A 14,917-nucleotide genomic window follows, 5' to 3' on the forward strand; every position below is an offset into this window, starting at 1 on the left:
TAAGTGCTTATCTGGGGGCGGTGGAAGTCGGATGGACGTGCGTTCCCCCCGGGCGGCACGTTCCTCGCAGCTACACAGTCGCATCAGGGATTGGCTGATGATGCAGCTATTAGGAGTGAGCGAAGCCGCCTGTGCTGCTCCGTGTCACTGCCGGGTGCTTCCTGCGAGGAAGGTAATATCTGAATAAAGCAGAGAGCCACTTCCATGATGCTGCTATCAACACTATCAGGGAACGTGAGGAGGTTGCACAAGTACAAGTGCTCAAGTAAAAGCACCTGGAATGATTCTCTTCGAACTGAACTCGTCACAATGACGTTCGGAGTTGAATTAAGAGCTTTTCTGCAGCTGAAGTAGCATTAAATGCACGAGGATTACAGTATGGAGGAGCAGCAGCTGTGCCAAAAAAGGGACGAGTTCCATGTTGCCATCACAAATCATTACGGTAACCCGGCTGCTGTTTAAGATGAAATAAAGGATTTTTATTTAAAAAACAGGCTCATGAAAGGATAAAACTATTATAGTGTTGATCAACTGTGCTGTAGAATGCATCTCGGGAGAATCAAATTGTGTGGCCTGACATTTTTTAAAAGATCACATCACAGCCCATTAGATAAGTGCTTTCAAAATGAGCAGTCCGTTTAGCCTCCCAGCTCCCACTATAACCAGTTTAGCTTCTCAATGACACCAAGAAGCAGCGTCAGAGGACAAGATGGATGAGTTCGCAGGTGAGGGAGAAAAGGAGACGCAGGTGAGGAGTCACGAGGGCCACGACAAGATCAGACAGGAAGGAAACTAAACTCATCATTACAGACGCTCACCTGAGCGAAACACGATTCAACACAGTCGATGACAGAAAAGCTAACTAACCCGAAGCAAGGAACTCATTCAGAGGGGGCAAAAATGAGACAGGAACAGGGAAAAACCACAGAAGAAGAAGAACTGGCCACAGGAAACCAAGGTCACTGTCCATGAGATCAGCGCTGACCCATTTCAGAATAACAGATAAACACTTTCCGTCAGGTGTTTATTGGCAAGGCTGCTTTCGCCAGTCTAGCACCAGGATGACGTTTCCAAACGTGCAGGATTGTGCAGATGCAGGGGAGTCTGTTTGTTGTACTTTTCGGAAATGACTTCATTAACGTGTGTGAGTGTGCGCGCTTGTAATCGGCAAATCTGGGATTCACTAGTGGCTCTGTTATAACTGTCGAGTGGCACACACACAGTGAAACACACACTCTGAGTCAGCAGAAACAAGAGCCCGGAGACACTGTTAATGAACCCAAGTGTTATTTTTCAATTAAAGTAGGGGTACATGAAACTCCTCTCAGGTCCGTTCCAGCCACAGCTGAAGCCTGGACATCCTCAAAGCTCCCTTTCTCCTCCAACCCTCTCTGCTTTCCTGCTCCATCTTCACCTCGATTTGTTCTGCCGTGAAGTGTCCTGGGCTTCCCTCTGGCTCAGTCCTCTGCAAAACGCGATACCTGAATGTTTCAGCAGGTTCTGTTTGCCACGCGCGCGCACATACACACACACACACACACACAAACAAGCAACAAGCACACACACTTGCCAACTAACCTATGAGCTCTCTACACTTTCCAGTCTGTGGGCTGCAGTCCCGCACAGGTCCAGCAGAGGACACTACAACTATATGACGCTGTCACTATGAACTTTAAAAGATAATAAAATAATAAAATCATTCTTATCTGCATTTGTTAAAGACAGAAAGCACTTTAAAATAATTTGTTTTGAATTAGAGTCTCACCTTTATTTTACGGAATGAAAAAATAAAATTAGACGACACAACCGAGCTGCTAAATAAAATGACGTTTTTCCGTTTCTTCATCACATTTATCACACATTATGTGCTGTGTTTTTTGTTTGTTTGTTTGTTTGTTTTTATGCCGATACTTATTCTAAAGATTGCACATTTAAAAATTGGTATTCTACATCCTGACACATTGACAGAAATGGTTTTTATTTCTAAATTCTTATTATGATCCTCGTCAGACCTACAATATCTGTTAGCTGAGCTCAGCGATCATCATCGGTCCTTGTCGATGAAGCGTTCCACTATCGGGCAGCCTCCCCTCTCCCAGACACCCTTCTTCTCCTCCTCATCCTCGCGGTGATGTCTCATCTGATGCCTGGAAAAAAAGGGGGGGGGAAAGGGAGCTGATGGAGGAAGTCACGACGCGCATTAAGGGCTGACTCTGCGTGTGTGCGTACTGATGATCGGCGCGTTAGACGTTAAGTCACGGGGTCCCACACGACGCTGTTCGGCGCACGCACGCACACGCCGGTTGGTATACGTGTCCGGCTGCACACGCTTTTATTATATCACTCTACCGGCTTTATATGGGAATTTATGCGGGCTTTAACGCACTTGTCATAATTCCCATATGCTGAAGATCGTGTTTCCCGCATCTGTCTTTAGTGCGTGAGCTATTCTTAGACGGTGCGTTTTCGATTCAAATCGGAACGCTGCGCACGACACGTGGAGGCGATTAAAACTGTTAAAGTCGTGGCAGCGGTGGAGGGTTTTTATTTTAGTTATTATTATTCTAACCTTTCAGCGTTCGGTTTTCATTCAAAAAGAGGGATGTAAATCGGACTAAACGGGCTTGTGGGCTGAGGTCTTTGGGGTTTTTAATAGCTTAGTGCTGATGCGGTCATATGAGTTGACGTTGAATGGGGAAACTTTTGAATAAGCGCGCAGTCTTCTATGGATCACACGATGCAGGACACGCCTCCCGTATATTTCTCCAATCATCCACGCCGCCGTTAGTAGTTTGAGACGAAGACAGAGGTGGACGCAGTCTGTCATAACGGGAAGATCCGGGCCGCGTTAGTCTGCGACGGATTAAACAAGCACATACATACACGCACGCACACACAGACACATAGATGAAGTTTTGTAGGACGTCTGTCTCAGTGCGGCTTCCCTTTCAGTGAACGTCACCCGGGTCCGGAGGTTCAAGTTGCACCTAGGAGTGGGCTACAAGTTTCAAATGGACAGATATTTGGAGACGCCAACAAGCATGGGATTATTTCTGTGATGCGGATCCTTATTTCCCTGCAAGAAAATAAAGGTCGGCTGCGGAAAAATGTGACAAGCTGCGCGTCTTGGATTCTCGTGTTTCTGGATATCTTGAAAATCATTGGCAACAGTTGAGAAGGAAGACGTGTCTTGCTGAAAGGATTGTATCCGACCCAGGGACCAACATGGATCTGCCACTGAGCCCCCCGGTCCCTTATTTAAAGAAGTTTTAGCCAGTCCACGCGTGTCCCAAAAAAAACGCCTCGTTTGCCTCTTGGATTTGAAAATCATCGCAAGTCTTTGGATTAAATTTCCAACACAATGAACTTTATTGACAGTTTGACATTATTATTTTTGACGCTGTCAGCTGTCAAGGTGAGTTGCAGTCAGAAATCAGGACAGTCACACGCACATACACACACACACACACACACACACACACAGAGAAAGAAAAAAACACTCGACCTTTATTGGCGAAATGTAACCACCGGTCATTAATGTGTAGCTCGTCCTTGCCTTTCGTCCTGCTAGGTCATTGCTCATGTTTAAACAAGCTGAAATATTTCGTGGAGGCTTATATACAGCTATTACGCAAACCCCGACACCGTATAGCCCAAACACGCACTCGTGACTGGTGCCAGCATTGCGTCGCAAAATGCGGTATATTTGGATGTTTGGGGCTTTTTGGGGGGCTTGTTTAGTATGACGCCGTGCGTAAGCAGGCCTGCTCTTTAACCACCTTGGAGATATTATTACGCTTTAAAGGCACAGTTGCTCCATTCTGAATTAAGACCGTGTGAACAGGTTCACTCCAGGCGTTCAGGGTTCGCTTCTGAGTGAACTTTACGCTCCTTCACAGGTCGCCCCGGCTGAAACTATACATTTTAATGGGTGTTTTGGAGTGCTGCGTAAACCCTATATAATCATTAATCAAGTGCACTGCGCACGCTCGGAGCAACTAGGTAAAAATGCACCGGCAATGACGCGCACTGCAGTGTTTATTCACAGAAGTGATTCATTTACCAACAGCTAGTTCATCTAATAGCTTTTAATTATACCAGGATGTCCCAACTGGTAATAATTAGTCGGTCTATCATCACCAGGTTGAGGGGCCAGTGTTCGCAGCTTGACACTCTCCCATTAATAATTGAGTATATCGTGTTCTGGGGTCTCTCAGCCCACAAGGTTGGACCCTCTCACGCCACCAGAAGGGGCGGAGTCTGCGGCACCCACACACTCAGGCCCCTTTTTTCACTTTTCATTAAGGAATTGGGGGGGGACTTTGAGAGTGAATGCGAGTCGCTGCCGAAGGCGCAGGTCTCACGCAATATTGGCGTGATATTGCGTGAGATGCGCGCGCTTTTATACGAGAGAGAGAGAGGGACTGCGTGTGCGCGACAGCGGGATAGATCTGTGCGTAACGCGCGCACGGATGGAAAGTTTCCAGAATCCTTTGTGCTTCGGCTGGTGCGGTGACAGCTGCCCCCGGTGTGAGGGAAAGCTGCAGACTGGAACCCTGACTGGTTTAAATGGCAACTTTTATTAATCCCAGTTGCCAAGAAGCCGCGTAGGTGCACTAAAGTAAAGCCCTTAGTGTGACTCCAAACAAACCCCGGGCAGCCTCAATAGTCACGCACGCGGCTTGAATAGAATCAAAGTTTAAAACATCTTCCTGCGTTTACGTTTTGACATTAACGAACACGTGTTTTAAAAACACCATTTGACCTCTATCCTGACCTCTGCATAGGTTTTCCCATGAGACTGTGCTTATCATGTGTCAATAAATCTAAGAAATGCTCACAAGTAAATTAATTTTTTACGCAAAAACGCACAGATATTGGAATTTGTGTACAATCTGCTAACAGCCGTTTCCCCCCCTCGTTGCAGAGTGCCCACATACCGAAAGAAACAGAAAGAGGTCCACATGACGGTAGGTGGGAAGGGCACCGTGGGAATACCGTGAGAGCTGCTCCCTGCCTGGCACTCAGCCAATTAGTGCTTGTTTGAGGTTCACCTTGATCCTCACGGGGGGGGTTGGCGCCCCCTGGTGGAAGTCAGTTCAGTTCTTCCCAGCTGTTGCACTTGGCAAATTAGAGCATTTTCCGGAAACTCCAAGTATAATTTTTGGGAAATTAGTTGTAAAAGACTCATTTTCAAAATGGTTTTCCAGCTCTCCTTTTTATGTCCCGTAACATTGCCCAACATTCAATTTACACAACCAAGAAGTCTGATATTGTTTGGTTTGGCTCCCAAACGCGCTTTCAGGCTGGAAATGCTTCAGGCTGTGATTGATATTTTGGAGATCCAGCTTGTCTCTGGTCTAATAACTTTCTCAAGAGCAAAACCCATGGAAGGGGGGGGGGAGGGAGGGTCAGACTGATGATGGGAAAACAGCTGTTATTGGGTGAGCTAAATCTTAGTGGGAAAGAAGACGTAAATTGTGCTTGCATGTCTGTTAGTGTAGGTCGATCTCTATTTAGATAAACCAAGTGCATCCCAGTGGAACAACGGAAAGTGAAACGTGTGCGTGCATGTGTGTTTCATCCCTTTGTGATCCTTTGTGAGCCTGCCAAGATTTTTTTCTTCTTCTTCACGTGTCATTTGAGTTATTTAGTCACAGTTGAAGCACCGGATCACTCCGGAGGCAGCAGGTTAGCCTCAAGTTCTGCTGTCGTTTTGCTAAATCTGCGCCGTGGTTCTCGTTTTCCCAGTGATCCCTTTCATGGAGGTGTACAACAAGAGTCTCTGTAGGCCTCGGGAGCTGCTGATAGAGATCCTGCAGGAGTATCCCGAAGAGGTGGAGCACATCTTTATCCCGTCCTGCGTGGTGTTGCGGCGCTGCGCCGGCTGCTGCAACGATGAGATGCTGCAGTGCACACCCACAGCCAGCTATAACATTACAATGGAGGTCAGCATACGTTATTTATGACTGTGTTTATGTCTTTGCTCTGTATGGAGCGTTTAATGTTTTATTTTTGCTCCCATGTCCCGCCACCGTTGCCCTTTAGGTCGACACAATAACCTTCTCCAGTCAAACATGCAACACTCTCAGCAAAGATCAGCAACATTTTTGGCCTTGTGTTGCCTTTTACCCCTCCCTCGATTCACGACACAAGCGTCTTTTGTGAGGACAAATTCGAATTTTGGCCCTTTTGTCGACTTTTTCCAGGTTTGTTCCAAGTATTTGTGGAGTTTCTTAAGAACCGAAGCAGAAAATGCAGCCGAATGCACAATTCAATCTGCGCCGCTTATGCAAATAGTAGGAATTTGGCCCGTCGAGACGAACGTTTTTGTGGTGATAATTTTCCAGTCAAAGAGGCTCGAACAGAACCAGCCGCAGCCAGCGGAAAATATGACGGAACCTCTGTTTGTGTGGCGTACCAGTCTGAGGAACTTTGCACCTTATCCCCGCTCTCCTGCTCCCGTCATCCAAACCTTTGACTTTGTCTTTGTCTCTCTCTGTGCAGATAAAAAGAATAAAATTCCATAAGCAGCAGAACAACATCTTCATGAGTTTTACAGAACACAGCGCCTGTGAGTGTAGGTAAGAAACCCGTGAGACCCCGACCGCGCGGCCCAGCAGAGGCTGAGCGAACACGTTGTTACTCCTTGTTGCAGCTTTGAGGACGCCTCCTTCGTCCTCCTCCATCAGTTCGTCCCCGCTGACACTGATGAAGCGACGACAGATGCGTCGCTTCTGTTCTTCTAAATGCTGCTTTCTTTACCTAATGGATTGTTCTTTTTCTGCATTTGTTTTGATTGTCTGACTCCAAACCAACCAAAAACATTAATATTTCATATTTATATCGCCGCCTTTTAATGGTGATTTCAACATTCCTTCCAATCGTTTTTAAATATTTCACTTTTTATCGCACTTCTTGTTTTCGGAGATGTGAAACAGACGATTTGAGCAACATAGCCGAGATTTTTCTTCTTTTTTTTTTTAAGTCTGACAAATGAGGAGGATGTGCGTTATCCTCCCACTTTTACAGGAAGTCAGAAAAGCAAACAAACCAGTGCAGGGAAGACAATAATTCAAGCCAGTTTGCTCCAGAAAATAAATGTTTGTCTTGTTGTTGTTGCTCGTCTGTAAAGACATGTCAGCAGTAGTTGATGTATCAACTGGGATGGTTGGAAAATAGGACAAAAAGTGCGTTTGTGACTGTGGACCCAACGTTGGGGTGACAATCTAACTAGCGGCTAAAATAATGGATGATTTAATTCCATTTTTTTGACAGCATTGGCATTGTACACTTCCTGTGTGTACAGGAAGTCAGTTGGACGGTATTCCAGCTGACATAATGTGCTTTAATGCGCTGTAAAAGTATCGGATCCGGCTCCTTGGTCTTATAGCATGGTCTGTGCTTCTTTGCTCATTATTCATTTCAGTAGAAACAAGGATTTATGACAGTTTTTCCTTTCATTTTGAATGAAACAGTTTCTCAACAGTTCTTGATAGTTGCTGCCAGTAACTCTGTTTCTCTATCAGCAAAAGTTGACAGTTGAACAAGAAGTGGCTGTTGGTGTGTGTGTGTGTGTGTGTGTATTTTTCCCAAGAGTTGCTTGGGTTCCAAAATGAAAGTGAAAAAGTGAACGCCACTTTTATGATAGTTTCTTGTAAGCGTGATGATGTAATTTGATTGGAAGAGATTAAAGAGAGTCCACACACATGCTGGTAATGAGCCTCCGTGTGATCACGGCCTGTCTCCTGTTACCTGGAGACAAAAGCGTGCTGCCATTTAATGCCATGTTGTTTTGTCCTCTGTTTTCAGGGTAAAGCCAGAAGTGAATGAACAGAAAGAAAAGCAGAATGAAAAGTGAGTACAGCACTAATTCTGCATGGAGATTTGGGTTTGTTTGGGGGGGCGACAATGAGGGCTTGAGATCTGATCTTTTTTTTCCTGTTTTCCTTCACAAACACCCTCACTCTCGGTCTCATCCGAGTCTATTCCTTTATGTGAAAGCACCTGCTTTTGACCTCCTTCTCAAATTCACACACACACACACACACACACACACACACACACACACACACACACACACACACACACACACACACACACACACTCACTCACACACACACACACACACACACACACACACACACACAAGGCTCCACAATGGCATTACTTTGCCAGACGAGCTACTGCGGGAGATTAGCACAAAGTTCTCAGGTGATAAATACCAGCTCCGCCGTTCAGGTGAATGAGTGACACCTGATGAGGTCATTGCCTTCCATACCTGTCCTTTACACCTTTCCTCCCTCCTCTTGCTGATTGCCATGGCACCGTTCTTTCCTCGTTAGCGTTCGCATCCCTCTCAGCTCTGTTTGCCCCTGTTACCGGCTGCTCTGATATAGATAACAGTGTTTTTGAAGACAGGTTAAACTTTTGTGTTTATGGTCGCCGGTTGTGTGCGTTCCCCATCCTGAGCCACAGGAGCCGATGAGTTAAGAGTCATTAAAGCTCTTGCTTCAGCTCTTGCTGGCTGTTTTTTCATCTGACGGGCAATTGTTGATTGTGTTTTTGCTTTATGTCATCCATCATTTAGATAAGAGCCCTCCTCTCTAACCTTGTCTTAACTGTTTTACGAGTCCAGCTCCGGAGGCGTGTGGCTACACAGTGATCTTAAGGTCGTTCAACTCCGGCTCCCGCCTCTTTTCATACTTTAATGTCAGTGTTCGTGTCGGCTGACGACCTCTTAGCGGCGACAGGTCATCAGAGGTCTGTTAGGATGAGGCTGTTAGCTGAATGTTAGCACGCGCCGAGAGACGGCGAAGGGAGATTCATTTCTGATTACTTTTTGTATGGTGTCCGCAAAAACTAATGACATTCCCGTCGGCCTCGGCCAGATGCTGCGTTTAATGCTAATTGACAAGCATGCTAACGCGCTGAGCAAAGCTGAGCACAGGCAAGCGCTGTAGCCGTGAAACATGATCATTTTAGGAACGTCTTCATGTGATGAGAACCTACAGGAACACTCGGTAGAGAGCTGTCACACAACCTTAGTCTCTCATTTTTTGTTTATTTACTCCTTATGTGGCCGCTATAAATCAACATTTAAAGCCCTCAAAGATGAAAACTGGTAAATACATTAACTTTTTCTTATAAAGGAAAAAAAATACAATAACATCTGGATTGGTGTACAAGTTTAGGTCAGCTATTTTTCAGAATTACCTGAAGCTAAAGCTAATTGTGTGGGTATCAGAACGTTCCCGTGAAACCTGCGCCAGCGCTGCGGTCTGAGCAATCGTTCTGGGAAAATTCAGAAGTGGCATTGAGCAAATTAGTTCAACCAGAACCGCCCTCGTTCTGAACATTTCAGAAAACAAACTGGGCCAAACCTCAAATTGCATTTTGTGAGGTAATTTTTTCAGAGCTTTTTAAACTCATCAGGGAAAATGTTTTTTTAAATCGCAGACCTTTTGGAAAGCATCTACAATAAGCTGGTTTCCTGTGGGTTTATTTACTAAGACTTTTTTGTCCAGTGATTTCATATTGTTGAGGGAAAACACAGGAAACGGTCCATTTTAGTCAATCGGACTGATACAAAATAGCTGAAACGATTAGCTATTTCTAGTCTTGCTGGATCGTCTGTTTGATTAAGAGAAATTAAGGCCACCGATCAATCTTTATAAAAATTTCATGTCCCAGCTCACCCTCTCAGGCATCTCTCTGCGTTGTTGTCCTCTTTCTCTTGCAGAAAATCCCGGAAAAGCAAGGCTAAAGCCCAAAAGAGAAAACGAAAGAAAAGCCGTGACAAAACATATCACGATGCGTATGTCAGCTCCGCCTTCTCCACCTACCTGCACCTGAGTGTTGCGCTTCTTATAATTAAGCTCATTTGGGAGGAGATCATTTGCCCATATTAATTTGCACCATTTGCCTTTAGCCACAATAATTAGCATGTCGCTTCCGTTAATCGTCCTAACTGTCACCGGTCCTGTTGCACATACTCAGTGTTTCGTTGTCTCAGCTGCCTTGTTTGCTAACATGTTGCTAATGTAGACATTGCTGAATGTAGCTCAGCAGACCTACTAGCAATATCCATAAAAAAATCCCCTCAAAAGAGCCATCTAACCCACCAAACCCTCCCTACTTAAACCACAATTTAAGGACCAGGCCACCAAGATGCAACAGAGTGTCAGGAGAAAGAGTAGAAACACGAGGTACAAGTTGTCCACAGCATCTTTTCAGATAGCGAGATTTTCTGCCAGATAACGGTGATGTTTAAAGAAGTCGGCGTAAACAGATCGGCGGAAAGCTGTAATCCGAAGCTCCGACTGAAACATGTCAACAGCTCCGCCAGCATGGCTACGCAGACCGTCCCCCCGTATCTGAAGTGGGATCGGCAAGAGTCCAATCACGGTCCTGTGTTCAGTGTTGAGTCTGTGGCGCTTTGCTGTGTCTCATACCTGTCTCTCTTCCACCCTTTGTTCTTTTCATCTCCACAAACAGGTTTTTGTTATCCCGTCCACAATGCTGGTACTTTTGTGTGATGTACAGATACCGCCGATGGCTATCTGCCGCCTTTTATGGGCGGTTATCGGAAAACATTGTTCAACAAGTGCTGTTTTGTGTCTTTTCTCCAAAAGCCGCCATTTATTTTCTCTTTAAAAGAAGGATTGTTTGTTTGTTTTTCAGTGACCGCACTGTGAAAGAGATGTGTATCTTTGTGTTGAACTGTAATTTGTGTTTTAAGATGTTAATGGGGTATCTGAGCCACGATTTAATGTCTCTGTGGTAACCACAGCGTCCGGTTTTGTCTCAATAAAATGAAGCCTTTCTTAATGGTGCACTAAACGGACCCTTGAGTCTTCTTTGTTGAGCGTTTCCGCCTGAGAGGTGCGCCGTCGACAACGCGCGTCATTTTAGGTGGCATGAACCGAACCAGAGCTTTGCTTCCTGCATGTCAAGCGCAAACAGGGCAGTTCTGAGCGGTCCGGTGGCTAAAGAAGGATGGGGGGGGGGGGGGGTGCGGGAGGGTAATTTTACTGCTTGGATGCTTGTCTGCTTGGTGGTTACCTGTGTGCGCTGCTAGCTCATCAACAAAGTCGTCCTGCGGCGACCCGGAAGAGCAAAAAGGAGTTCCTGACCGGGCAGACGGGTGGCCTTTGGATTGAGAGGATGTACTCTGTAGTAACCTGTCTCTCTCACTCTTCCTCCCCACCTCTGTCTCTGTCTCTCCATCCAGCGTTTGTGAGCCGTGTTGCGATCACTGCTCGGACAAGAGGAAGCGTCTGTTCGTGCAGGATCCCGTAACCTGCCGGTGTTCCTGCAAACACACAGATGAACACTGTAAAGATCGCCAGCTAGAGCTCAACGAACGGACCTGCAAGTGAGTGTGCACACGCGCACGTAGACGGTCCCAAAACGACCGGTGCCCAACCCAGTTACGACGCCTTCAAACGCTTCTGAACAAGAACGCGCCTTGTTTTGTTACTTCAGCTGGCCTGAATGGGGAGATTGGCGCACTTTGACTTCTCTTGTTCTCCACATGCAAGAAATCTAGAATTTATGGTGCAGCTGAACATAAAGACATCCAATAATAGTCAGCCCAAATCATAAATCAAGCCGATCTACTGCTGCTCGATGAAAAACCTGCACAAATTTGTGGGTCTAACATACGTGCGGTGCAGCCCGCCACCAGGGGGCGATGCAGAGGCTTTCAACATAAATACGTTAAGATAAACCCTGAAAGTTCCGGAGGAGGGGAGACGTTGCGCTTGTTTGTTGAGCAACAGTGGAACCTACGAGATCTGACCTTGGTTCTGTCTTTCTCCTTCCCTGCGCAGATGTGACAAGCCAAGAAGATGAGAGCGGCGGAAAACCAGTACAAGATGAAGGAATATTCTAGAGATATTTCGCAGCACAGCACTTTGACCTTTGACCCGTCTTTTCTGTGGAAAGCATTCCCCGTGGACTGTGTGAGAGAGAACAAAAGAGAGAGACAGGACTGAAGTGTCCTCCCATTGTACAACAGCGTGTATATAGACCATGATATAAGAGTACAGAATTGTCATGCTGCTACGGAGAGAGAGAGAGAGAGAAAACTAAACCCATCATTTGACAAGAGCCGTCATTTTGCATTTCTAACCGGCTTGTGATGCAGGTGTAGTCCTGTCGTCAATTCTCTGTATGCAATTACTTCACTGGATATGCGTCTACTGTGGTTGTGTGTCAATCCTAAATTGCGAAACCTCCCAATCTGATATATATTTAACTGCTAAAACAGCGGGTGAGGCCGAAGAGGACACGGGAGCGCTCTCATTTAAGACTCGGCGGATGGATTCGCCTCGGCCGGTGCCTGCCTTTGCTTTTTTTTGGCTTTGGGAGTGTGACAGCAGGACAACCGGGACAGCCGATGGGACATTCGGATCCATCCCGACGCGGTGTCGATTGATTTCTGGTCAAAGACGCTCGCCAGGGCCACGGAGGACTTTCGCTAACTGCACTTCCGCCCATGCAAGGGAGGGGAGGGGAGACTCCGGAGCGCCGCACACTTTTAAAGGGATTCTGGTTGTCAACATACTGTAGCGCCTCCTGTTCTGCTATGCCCGACATTGAAAACCACTGAAAACATCCTATACTGTAGTTTGATTCCATTTGACAAACTGTGCCTCACGAAATGTACTGAGAAATCTTTGAGTGCTTTTTAAATTATTCTCTTTTGTTTGTTTTTTTTGTTTTTTTTCCTGTTCGTTTGTTTCCCGTTTTCGAGGAACGGGAGGCGGCGGTGGGGGAGGGGTGGGGTTGAAGGTAGTTTTATTAGTTATTAATACAGAACTCACTGATTACATTTCTCCTTCTCTCAACCTGTACATACTCAATATGCCTTTATGCCATAGTCCATTCTAGATAATTTATATTATAGAGTATTTTTCAGTATTCACTCTTCTACCCATATTTAATTTGGTCTATTTATATAAGCAGTGTTATGTAGCTGTAGCTGTCCTGTCTCCCCCATGTCTAAGGTCAACGATGGCTACTCTCAGCAAATACTAAGAATAGTAATAATAATTTAACATTCCCTACATGGATCATGTGTACCGGTGAGCTGATGGCATCTCAGCTCTATGCACCCCTCTCGTCGGGTGATTCGTAGAGTTTAAACGTGCGTCTGTGTGTCCCTGTGTTTGTGCGTGTGAGTGTGTCGTCACAGGCCTCTGCTGATGCCCGCACCTGTGGGCAGGTGTTAGTACCTTGTATTTAAGTATTTAAGCAGTGGGCTTTTGTCCCTTCCGCCAGACGCAAATACAAATGACACGCTAGAGGCTCGGTGTGCAAACCACCACGTCGCCACTGTTTTTAATCTGGTTAACAACCTGCGGCATTTTAGATCCCCGTTCTTAGGTCTCAGTGTCTCTCCTTCACTATTAACTTGTTTTATTTTTTGTCTATGTAAAGCAGTAAAAGCATATTTATTTTCAAAATTTTATTGTTTTTTATATAAAATAAGGAAAAGGTTGCTGTGTTGTGAATGCTGTGTTTTCAAGAGGTTTCTTTGGACGTCGTGAGTTTTGTTGTGCCTGCTCCCAAATGGGCTGTTTCTGTGCTCTTCTCACGCATCTCGGTGAAAATTTCTGTACAATCTGAACGCAAAACGGATCGGTGTGAGTGTGAAGCTCCTGCACAGATATTCAACCGTATGAATAAAATGACACTTTGAAGCGGTGTGAAATAATTTCATCTCTTAAAGGGAACCGTCGACGGACGGGTCGGAGCGCCGGAGGAAGAAGAAAAACACTCTCAGGAGTCAAAAGGAGCTGCAATATTTTTGAGCACTGGGCCGGGAGGAAATAAAGCCCGACTGTGCAGCTGATGCAGGTTAGTTTCTTCAGATTTGAATGGAATCTAAAGGACAGCAACAGAAGTGCCAGCCCCTTTCCCACCAATATTTCCAGGAACTTTTTTGAGCGGGAATTTATCTACCCGGGGATATAAAACAAAAAATCCCAGTTATCACCGTGGGTTCTGTTTCCATCACAGTTTAAAGTTCTGGAAGATGTTTCCAAATTCGGCCGATGACGTATTGAGGCGAGAGCAGCGGTCGGGCCCATCTCGACTGTTGTGGTCCCTAACCTCTTCCGTAGACTCGGTCGTTCCCGCTAGCTTCCTTTCTCGTTAATTTCTCTCAAAAGAGCCGGACCGTGTCGTAGCTTCTCTTTAGTTCTACTATTAAAACAATGAAAACCAATAAAGTCAGGCCTGTACTGAAATAACAGCTGTTGGCGTGTTCTACCAATCAGCTTCCTCCATCCTTCCAGCTCAAAAAGGGAAAAATGATGGAAAGAAAAAGGGGTATCGACTGATTGGTTCACTGAAACTTTCTCTCCTCCATACAGAGATCTCTTTCTGTGTTACTGTAGCAACTCCTCGCCCAACTTGGCGGCTAGGCTAACCGCCCCGTCAGCATTTGAATGAATGGTTATATAACTCCACAGGCCAACCGTCGGGATTATCTGTGCAGATTTGTTTGGACAGTCAACAGATAAAAGGCAGGAAAAACAAACTCAGTCCATGATCAATGCGGAAAGAACAACGCTGAGCTGCTGCACCGGTGTGAAATGTTTACCTGATTCTGTTTGGTATGAGATTCCTCTGAATACCAGGTGCTGCTGTCATTCATGTTAAAAGTAGAAAACTCTCCCCCGTGAGAAGCAGGTATGTGTGATGCATCAGGCTATAATAAGATTAATATGATGAAACTATTCGATTCATCGCTCAGACAACCGGCGATTAACTGTCTTTCACTATTATTTCTAAACTTATTGTTACCTCAGTCAGCACTAATCCTCCTTCTCTGTGCTTTTAACTTTGATTATCCCAGCAGAATCTCCAGGTGAGTCATTCAGGAGGTGAAAGTTCGGCTTCACCC

General features: G+C 45.7%; 1 protein-coding gene and 1 long non-coding RNA gene across 3 annotated transcripts; one reads left to right on the top strand and one right to left on the bottom strand.

The window, feature by feature from the left end:
- Positions 1 to 270: 270 nt before the first annotated feature.
- LOC115252912 (uncharacterized) lies at positions 271 to 3,648 on the bottom strand. Its single transcript, XR_003891196.1, has 3 exons — positions 3,506 to 3,648; positions 2,017 to 2,147; positions 271 to 1,465 (listed from the first exon to the last, which is right to left on the bottom strand). It is a non-coding gene; the product is annotated as an uncharacterized lncRNA (long non-coding RNA).
- Positions 2,202 to 13,720, top strand: vegfab (vascular endothelial growth factor Ab). 2 transcript variants are annotated; one of them, XM_029849217.1, is made up of 8 exons: positions 2,202 to 3,415; positions 4,928 to 4,970; positions 5,752 to 5,948; positions 6,508 to 6,584; positions 7,813 to 7,857; positions 9,743 to 9,817; positions 11,234 to 11,377; positions 11,835 to 13,720. In XM_029849217.1, exons 1-8 carry the CDS (start codon positions 3,362 to 3,364, stop codon positions 11,854 to 11,856), a joined length of 657 nt encoding a protein of 218 aa, XP_029705077.1. In that variant the 5' UTR covers positions 2,202 to 3,361; the 3' UTR covers positions 11,857 to 13,720. The 2 variants fall into 2 exon arrangements, with proteins under 2 accessions (XP_029705077.1, XP_011610292.1); XM_011611990.2 differs by lacking the exon at positions 9,743 to 9,817 and having other exon boundaries at positions 2,218 to 3,415.
- The last annotated feature ends 1,197 nt before the right edge of the window (positions 13,721 to 14,917 follow it).

Source organism: Takifugu rubripes, chromosome 16 (genome assembly GCF_901000725.2).
Source record: "Takifugu rubripes chromosome 16, fTakRub1.2, whole genome shotgun sequence".
NCBI lineage: Eukaryota > Metazoa > Chordata > Actinopteri > Tetraodontiformes > Tetraodontidae > Takifugu > Takifugu rubripes.

Excerpts from the sequence above, each read along its gene's own strand:
- vegfab (XM_029849217.1), top strand. The coding sequence starts at position 3,362 with ATGAACTTTATTGACAGTTTGACATTATTATTTTTGACGCTGTCAGCT. Across the intron at positions 9,818-11,233 it reads GACAAAACATATCACGATGC|CGTTTGTGAGCCGTGTTGCG; the intron begins GTATGTCAGCTC and ends CTCTCCATCCAG. Across the intron at positions 11,378-11,834 it reads CTCAACGAACGGACCTGCAA|ATGTGACAAGCCAAGAAGAT; the intron begins GTGAGTGTGCAC and ends TTCCCTGCGCAG.